Source organism: Gossypium raimondii, chromosome 1, assembly GCF_025698545.1.
Source record: "Gossypium raimondii isolate GPD5lz chromosome 1, ASM2569854v1, whole genome shotgun sequence".
Taxonomy (NCBI): domain Eukaryota; kingdom Viridiplantae; phylum Streptophyta; class Magnoliopsida; order Malvales; family Malvaceae; genus Gossypium; species Gossypium raimondii.
Genome location: NC_068565.1, coordinates 21,322,513 through 21,331,895, shown reverse-complemented (window position 1 = coordinate 21,331,895; position 9,383 = coordinate 21,322,513). Strand labels below are relative to the sequence as shown.

Sequence of the window (9,383 nt, the reverse complement as noted above, 5' to 3'; positions counted from 1 at the left end):
AGGGCATCACGAGAACAAATGGAGGAGAATGTAATGAGCCACACAAATGAGCCCGCAATTGATACACACATTTCAAACCTTCATGTTTCTTTGGGGTCATTCGACCCGACAAGACTGACCCATTGCTTGGAAGAAACTCAAGGCTTATCTACTTAGATCTAGTTAAAATGTAAACACTCCAATAAATTATATTTTTACCAGGATAATTATTATAAATCCTAAAGGATAAAGATGTATAGATCTTAAATCTCTTAAGACTCTCTTATTATAGATGGGAACTAATCTCAACCATTGATGTAATTCGATCTGTACCGTTGGATATGAGCGAGTTTAACTATAAATAGAGCCTTCCTCTTTCATTTGTAATCGCTTCATTCTTGAATTAAGAATATTTTAGAGCATTTACTTAAACACTTGGTGTGCGTTATTTTTCTATGGCTTTTCTATTCGTTCGTGGCTTCTTTCTCTTTCGAGTTTACTTCCGTTTTGCTTCAGTGTCTTAAAGAGTTTTTGCGAGAATTATCATGTTTTGAAAGTTAGGCTAACTTAAGCAGATTTGAAGCAAAGAAATCGCTTAAGGCTGCACGATTTTCTAAACAAAGTTCTACCCTCGTAACATAAATCGAAACATAACATTTGATGTGGGATTCAATACATTACTTACCAATAAAAACCAAGTTTTTAAAAATCATTTCTTTGGGAATTTCATTAGTTACATTTTATGGAAAATCTGGGGAGTTGGAGAAGGCTAAAGTGTTTGAAAAAAATACTTTTGAGAAATGTAGTTTCATGAACCACTATCATTGCTAGATTAGCACAAGAATAGTAGGTTTACTTGTGGTTGGGCATTGGAGCTATATAATATGATGAAGAATTCAACTTTGAAACCAAATGTTTTCACGTTGACAAGTCTTTTGAGAGCTTGCATGGGAAATAATCAAAACGACCAATATGAAAAAAGTAGTATACTTTAGGGATCAAATGAAGTATTAAGCTAGAAGAAAATCGTCAATGAAACGTGGGTAGAAAAAAATTGAGAATTAGGTAAGAAAAAAAAAAGGAAAATTAGAGAAAAAAAGAAGGAACATCGTACACTTTTTTTGTTGTGACTTAAGAAGGATGATCTCGTCATATGAAAAAAAAGAAGAGACATTGACGTCACCTCGCCGTTTAAACGGAATTACTCCTCCCGCTTACTTTCCGTTAACTCACCCAAACAAAAAACAAAAAATAAAAAAGCCTTTTAAGCGGGAGAAGGAAAACGACGTTTCTTTAGCACCTTCAATTTTTAAAAAAAATAGAAAAACTAATAATTCTTAATTTCGCTTTAATTTATTTAATACTTTGGTTTCGTTGCTCTCTATGTATCACTTACTATACTACACAGTGCCATATAATATCTTCTTTGGTTTGAGAGTTCAGAGATAAAAGGTAAAAGGGTTTATTTTTTCCTCTATTTTTAGAGTTATTCATCTCAGTAAGTTCTTTCCCATTTCATCTTTGTTTTATATATTTTGAATAAAAAAGTGTTTCTTTTTATTGGTTTTATTGATGCAAGTTATTTCCATAGTTCTTTTGGGTTTTGATTTCTTTTCTCTTATTTTAATGTTTCTATTTTCTTGATTTCCAGAAATGGTTTGTTTAAGGATTCTGTTTTGTTTCATTTGAAGGATCTATTATATTTTTCCCTTTTTTCTGTTGGTTTTCATTGATATATTTGTTTTAATTACTATTTTTGGAGGGGCTTTTTGAATAAGAAAGTGGACTAAGGATCACAATTCAAGCTGTGTATGTGCATGCATGCATGTATGTATGTTCTCTTATGGATGTTAATGATGATACTGAGGACATGATCTGATGTGTCCGGTCTTTTCATGTTCTTGCTAAATTTAGATACTGATTTTCTTTTTTATTTATGTATAATGGGTTTAAGATGAGATATACATAAAGTTTGGAACTGATTTCAATCCTCTTTAGATGGATTAAAGACTAGATATGGAATCCTTTTTGCAGAACAATATATATAATAATTTAGTGTTATATTTTATTCCATTTTTTGTTCGTTTAGTGCTTTTTGGATTATATTTTTTGTTAAAAAAATGTAGCAAAAGAACAAAAGCAACAACCGAATGGAAGTTGGATGAAAAAAATTGGGTACTTTTTTAGCCTTGCTGAAGTTTTATGCTTAATTAGATTCTTATTTGCTACCGATACGGAGGGTATGAATTATGATCCTTCAAATAAAGAAAAAATTAACATGTCTATTTTGCCCGAGATCGTGTATACTAACATAGCATAAACATAACTAGATGGATATTTCTAGTATTTAACCTAAGCATGATCCATAAAGGGTTAGAAATTAGAGAGGTCAAGAATACATATATATCAATTCAACTAGTACTGAAGATCAAGAATTAAGCACCCATAGTTTTATACATTTAATGTATCTTGTTTGGAATACTTTAAAGGTACAAACTTTAGGTACTTTTTATTGCAAAATTGCCCTTCTTCTTTGCTTACTTGTTAAAAAGGACAACAAAATAAATCAAGCCTTTTCCAAGTTTGTAGAGTTAGCTATAGGGCCCTTTTTTTGGGTGAACACTTCATTAATACAGGAAAGTAGTGTTCAAGAAATACAAAAAAGTAGGATGGTGTGAAGCTATCATTCTCTAATTAACTTGTTTATGAAGCTAAATGAGGGTTTTGGCTATGCCCGCAAGGTTGAAATAAGGATAATCTTAGCTGGCATATTAAGGTCATGTTTAGCATTGTTGTTGGAACATGTGTTTTTTTATAGTTTAGAGAGTCTTATTTTTTGTGAATAAAAGCATCAATGAAACTTAGGGATAACGTTAGCTAATTTGCAACTCTAATTGTAATATGGTCTCTAAATGCATCTTTGATTTACGCCCCAAATGCGTTCATAATGTACTGCTCATAAATACTCGTGGTTATATACATGTTTAGTTCTCATTTGTTTATAAGAAAAGAAAAGAAAATAAAAAGGGAAAAGAAGTACATGCATATAAAAAAGACAAAACCAATTTTTCTTTTGTGTTCCTCCCATTATGTGCAGCATCAATAATGGTTTTTGAATCCCAAGTTATCTTTATATGGTATGTTCTTTGAGATTTCATTCTCATGTAATGTCCTGCAGTGGCTGCTTTAATCTATGTATCTATGCAATTGATTTTATATGGATTTTCTCCTCAATGTTCTAGCTAATTGTTCGAAGATAGACATATACGTTTTAATAAAATGATCATTATGATATGCTTTTCTTGACTATATTAATCGCTGCATTAGTTGACTGAATATTTCTTTTATTTGCATAACCAAGCAGTTGGTCAGGGTGTCATAGATTTTAGACTTCAGAAGCATGCACCAAAAACCAGATGGTACAAACCATCCGGAACCCAATGCAAATAACAATAAACCGCAAATGGTTCAGGTTCAACCTTGTTGGTGCAGCACACGGCAGGATTCCTTCTTAACGGGTGTTTTAGGAGAAGGCAGGACAAGCTTATCTCTGGCCAAACACTCAAATGGCGGTTTAGGGACAAAAACAAGTGAATCTCCAAGCACAATTAGGACTGATGATAAGCTTTGTTCTAGTAAAGAAATGCCCTTAACTATATTTCCACATCCAGGTAACACATGCTGTTTTATACACAGGGTTTGCTGTATGTGAGTGAACTTGAACTGCAATCTTAGTTCATGGATTTTAAGTGTGCAATAAAAAGGGTGGCTCAGTACCTGGCTTTAAGATCATGATTAACAAGAATTCAATGCACCATTTGTTACTAATCAGCTCCTGTCTTGTTATAATGAGTTGCAAAGAACGTAACTTGCATGATATTGTATTGCTAGAATGTTTTATTGAATTAAAAACATTGGTACAGTTGCCTATTTTAGGTAATAATTTGACTTCTTAAGTGTCCGCAGTTCCACACTCTAACCATTGAGGCTAAGTTCTTTGTGTACGCATCAACTTCGGAAGGCTATATCATATTTCAAAATGTTTGCATACGAGCAAAATTTAACGCAGCTCATAATATAAGTGATTGATTTGTTGCAGCGAGCTTTTACATGCATGCAGATACTGACCCTTATAAAATTGAATTATCAAATATTTATATGATTTTGAAGTAAAAAAGTCATAATTCTTTCTTGTGTGCCGTATTTTTCTAGGCATAAAATTCACTTCATAAATGTACATGAGTTGCAGTCATGCAATTTAAAAGACTTGAAAGTGTAATCAGGATATAACCGCAAGGCAGGTTTCAATGAGACCTCCCAAGGACATTAACCTGATCAAACTTTTGAGTGGTGTTAATTGCACTCATTTAATTAACTTTGTTATAGCCAAACTTCAATAATGGCTCTCTTTGTTTTCTTGGCAATGTATTGTTTTCATTTCTTAGATGCTACTGTACTTGAACAATTGTGAATTTTCAGTCTGTTTTTGCACGTCATGTTCATATGCTGTGAAAGCTAATGGAGGTTTTTTCTTTTGTGACAAGATGGGAAATGTGGAGATGAACAGCCATATTTACAACATGCTATACCCATCATACGTCCGACAATGGGTGAATATGTACCACCAGAACCCCAGCTGGAGCTCGTTGGCCACTCGATTGTAAATTTTCTCTTCCTCTCTCTTCAGAGAACACATAGTTATGAAAATGAATTTGCATGATGAATCATTTTGAACTGTTGGATGTATCTTTTGTGGGTTTGGTTTGATAGGAAGGATAGAAAGGTCGAAAGATGAATTCTGTCTGATCCAATGGTTGAACCATCTCTTGTTTGTCTCTATTATAATTATTGGATTAGAAACAAAACAAAATTATGTCTGCTTTCCATTTTTTATGCAAGGCCAAGGTGTAATGATGGAAGTCTAAGTGGAAAACTCTTTTGCAGGCATGTCCGTCCTATCCATACACGGATCCATATTATGGGGGAGTGGTGCCTCCTTATGTACCTCAATCTTTGGTATGAATTTATGTAGTTCACTAGTCATCATAAAGATTTTTTTATCTTCCTACTTGCTTGGTTTTGTATGGTTATATTCGTCTTTTGACTGCCTATAAAGTTATTTTCTACCAAGATGGTTGTAGCTCCATTTATTTGTTAAATACACTCAAGTCATTTGGACTTCAGTGTGAGTGTCGGACATCAGGATGTGCTTGACACGAGTATTTTCAATTTTTTAAAGTTATTGTTTCTAATGGCTTTGGAGGATCCTTTGAGGATATCTCCATATCAATGTTCGTATATGCATTGGACACAAATGGATAGTTGGAGCAATAGTCTTAGACTGTAAAAGCAGATGAATATGTATGAGCATTGTTATGTTTTCTCCCGATAGCATTATCCATGTACAAGGCTTCAAAAGTATGAGTTCAAGAAAGGTAGTCAAACAGCAAAAACTGTCACAGTTGTGAATGGGTTTGTGTGCATGGATTATTTCTCTTATTTTGGGGCTGAAAAAATGGAGAATAGGAGTTGTTCTTGAGGAAAGACTGGTTTTTTTTTTTAGTCGCATTAAGGAATAAGATTCTAAATATAAATATAATTAACTGAAGTTACTTGGACCTGGGGTTATGTGTCGGACGGTGAATGTGTTCGACACATATATGATCATATTTAAGAAAAATTTCCATATATTAAGAGGGCTCTTGGAAGGTCATAGCCTTGTACCTTGTCTGGATATGCTTCGGACATGAGTATCTTAAGAAAAATGAAGAGTTGGAGAAAGATTGTAAATAAAACACCGTGGTGATGCAGTGGTTCAATAACTCTTCTGTCTCCAGGATGAATTCTCCATAATGTACCTCATACCAAATAATTAATGACCCAAGAGTTTTGAGTATTTGTTATTATCCCAACGGTATTACATGTTAAAAGGGAGTAAGTGAAACGAAATAAACTTGTTCTCTTCAGAATCTTGCACACAAATATGGTTGAACATGAATTCTTGTTATCACTTGATGTAGAATGTGGAAGGCTTTTGTATTTGGTTCATAATTCCACTTGCTTAATATGTTGCTAATAAATAATAGAATATCCGTATTGTTGTCTAAAAAGAAAAAAGTTGTACGCGGAACATCACTTGTCAAGGTAGGATTGTCAAATGGCAATTGTGCAAAAAGGAAACTTATATTTAAGATTACACATAAGGCCGGGTATAATATAAACATAGAAAACTGTTTTAGCAATAATTACAATATAGGAATGATTTATACGCATATATAACTAGAGGTGCTGCAGTTTAGTAACATGTACTTAAATATTTGAGAAAGTGATTATGTACTTAAATATTCGAGCTTTAGATTTGTTCTTAATAGTTGAATGTTAATGAACAATTTTCTAAAAAACGGATGCAAATATGGTATGAAATTTGTTTATGAAGATTATTTAAATATCATTTCAGGTACATTCTCATAGTCTTGGAGTGCATCCTGCTAGAATGGCTTTGCCTCTTGAAATGGCTGAGGAACCAGTTTATGTGAATGCTAAGCAATACCATGGTATTTTGAGGCGAAGGCAGTCACGTGCAAAAGCTGAGCTGGAAAAGAAACTGATCAAAGTCAGAAAGGTTGGTTTTCTAAAATTTTTGTCTAAATATAAGCATGGACATATTTGATTCATCAATGTGCTACATCATATTAGTTAGTTCTATAGTTTAGTTGTCGATTCTATTCTTCATTGTGTTGATGCTTGAGAACATAATTCAATTTTGCATGGTTGAAGCTCTAAGGAAAGTCTGGTACAATCTCAACCATGTTCCTTTTGCATGTGTAAATGAATTGATGTGGTATTCTGGTGGCATGGAGTTTTTATGTTCCTTACTGGGATTAAAACCGTAAAAAGTAGGAAACTGGGAGAGCACCAAGCAGTTTGAGATTTTTGACAAGCAAGAAAATGTTCCAATCTTTGCTTTATACATTGATGGGCAGCAAGGGAACTAGAACTGGTGGTTCAATGATACTGAAATCTCATGGTGTGGTAATTAAGGAAGGATGAAATCATTGGACTTTTATTAATAATAGTTTGGAAGAGATAAAAGTACCATTATGTGTCTAAGTTACGAAAGTTTGTTGTATGATAACTTTTGAGACTCAGAAGACTGTCTGAATCCTTGAGTGCTGCATACATGTGTCATAAAGAGCGATAGAATTTATCATTGATGCAATCTAGAAGAGAGATTTCAAAGTCAAAGGCAAGATGTAAGCAGATATTTGAACATTAGGTAGTTTGAGAGAATAGAATGCTATTGTATTCTGCCTTCATGTTCGAGCTTTTACTAGAAGCTGGTGCTTTGACAATTTATTATAGCTTTCAAACTAAGTGCCAAAGTTTGTTTTGACTTATTCCACTAAGTTCATTATTCAACCGAGTTTAAATTTTTTTTCTTGTTTGTTTATGTTTTCTTGAATGGGATGGTTAATGATGCTAATAGCCGTTGACACGAATGATAGTTTCTCTGATATTTCAAACTGGCAAAACATTGTTCCAACAAGATAACATTAAAGTCATGCTTATGCACATATTGTTATTGAGAGATTGATGCTTGAAGTAGCACCTTACGTTCATGTATTATTACATCACAATGACAAGACTTAATTTTAATTCAGGTTCATGTTCTACTTTGTTTCATTCACTATTTGCATTTAATGTGCATTTACGAGTTCTAAGCATCTATTTGTTGTGTTTTTCAGCCCTATCTTCATGAGTCTCGACATTTACATGCTATGAGAAGAGCAAGAGGATGTGGAGGGCGGTTCTTAAACACGAAGAAGCTTGATAGTGATGCTTCTAAAGCCACGCCTAACAAAAGCAGTGACACTAGTTTGAATCTTCCATCACAATGTCCCGAAAATACGAGTGGCATCTCAGTTACCAATCAGATGTCCCAGAATGACAATTCATCTGTTGGTCATCGAGCAGCAGCAGAATCTGAACTTCAGGGAACAAATATGCAGCAAGCATTCTCCAATGGCAATGGCAGTGGCTACTATTCCCATCATCAAGGGTTTCGTTTCTCTACCTCTCGTTCACTTTCCAATGACATGTTGGAAGGAGGAGACTGTCCGAGGCAACAGTATGAGAGAATCATGGCAAATGGGGTGCCTCACAGGGCCCTGACAATCAAATGAACCTTCCTAAGGGGTGAAGTATCTCTCTTATCATTGCGTTTAACCCAAAATCTTATTTATTAACGTAAGTGTTTATTCGTGTAGTGGATTTTCTTATCATGAGCCCCCATTGTTTCACCATTCCATGCTTCCGCGAAATGGACGCACTCGCGTTTCATGTCTTACAACTATGTTGACAGGCAAATCATTCTTGGCTTTGGCTTTTTAATTGGTACTTTAGGTCTCTTATATATCCCTTTTCTTTATAATGTACGAAAAGAATATCTGCATTGTGTGAAATGAATTTGAAGTCAAATCTGACCTTAACTATTACAATGGTGGATGATATTTTGTAATGACTTTACAATGTTTTTTCTTGCATGATATTGCCATTTTGTTTCCGTGGATGTTTTGGAGAAATAGGTAACAACTTCACTCATGAGAATCTGAAAGTATCAAATACAAGTATAGTGTTTTGTTTTTGGATTATGTAAGTTGATTTTGTCCCATAATCGAGAATGGGGTCTAGATCCAATTTTTTTAAATTTAATTTTACTCTTTGGGCTCATCTCATGCTTCCACATTTATGTTTCGAGTCTAATTCATCGAGTTATTTTGTAATGAATTTCAATCCAATCAGATTGTTGGAGGCGCATCACAGTCAGGCCTGCTCATTAGACCAGTTTGTTTTGTTCTTCATTATTAACTCTATCGATGTTGAATCCCACTTCATTCCAATTCGAGGCAAAATGCATTTATTCCCACTTCATTCCAATTTGAGGCTAGTAAGTGTGTAAACCTGACTTTGCAAATATATAAACATAAAATATAATGGTTATTATTATTATTCTTTTAATAATTATGCAAGGGTTTCCTCTAAAAATAATAGTTATGTAAAGGGAAAAAGGTGATTTGATAGGATAACAATTATTATAATGGCTGTCCAAAAAAGTTTACCTCGTCCAAAGAAAAACGTTTAATTTCAAACAAATTGTTTTGGAAGCTATTTGGTGATTCCAGTTTTGTCATCCTTAATTTTATATTTTCTAGGTATCATTGAAAAAATATTTTATATATTATTAGTGAAGTTTTTAAATTCTACAAGGATAACTATTTTATGTATTATTAATTAAGTTTTAAACTTTAAAAGCAAGATTTTAGAGTGACATATGAGTGTAAGTAAAAGATAAATATATATAAAAGTAGGATATACTTTGTGAAATTTAAAACTTCATAGACAAT

General features: G+C 33.4%; 1 protein-coding gene across 3 annotated transcripts; it reads left to right on the top strand.

Annotated features, from left to right (window-relative positions):
• Positions 1-1,281: 1,281 nt before the first annotated feature.
• LOC105785404 (nuclear transcription factor Y subunit A-1) lies at positions 1,282-8,542 on the top strand. Of its 3 annotated transcripts, none has more exons than XM_012611485.2 (6): positions 1,282-1,431; positions 3,344-3,650; positions 4,524-4,639; positions 4,924-4,995; positions 6,437-6,601; positions 7,725-8,542. In XM_012611485.2, exons 2-6 carry the CDS (start codon positions 3,380-3,382, stop codon positions 8,160-8,162), a joined length of 1,062 nt encoding a protein of 353 aa, XP_012466939.1. In that variant the 5' UTR covers positions 1,282-1,431; positions 3,344-3,379; the 3' UTR covers positions 8,163-8,542. The 3 variants fall into 3 exon arrangements, with proteins under 3 accessions (XP_012466939.1, XP_012466940.1, XP_052488843.1); XM_012611486.2 differs by having other exon boundaries at positions 1,383-1,477; XM_052632883.1 differs by lacking the exon at positions 1,282-1,431 and adding an exon at positions 1,637-1,806.
• The last annotated feature ends 841 nt before the right edge of the window (positions 8,543-9,383 follow it).

Bases quoted from the DNA above. Each gene is read 5' to 3' on its own strand.
- LOC105785404 (XM_012611485.2), top strand. From the start codon at position 3,380: ATGCACCAAAAACCAGATGGTACAAACCATCCGGAACCCAATGCAAAT. The intron at 4,640-4,923 runs GTAAATTTTCTC...ACTCTTTTGCAG, and splicing joins AGCTCGTTGGCCACTCGATT to GCATGTCCGTCCTATCCATA. The intron at 6,602-7,724 runs GTTGGTTTTCTA...TGTGTTTTTCAG, and splicing joins AACTGATCAAAGTCAGAAAG to CCCTATCTTCATGAGTCTCG.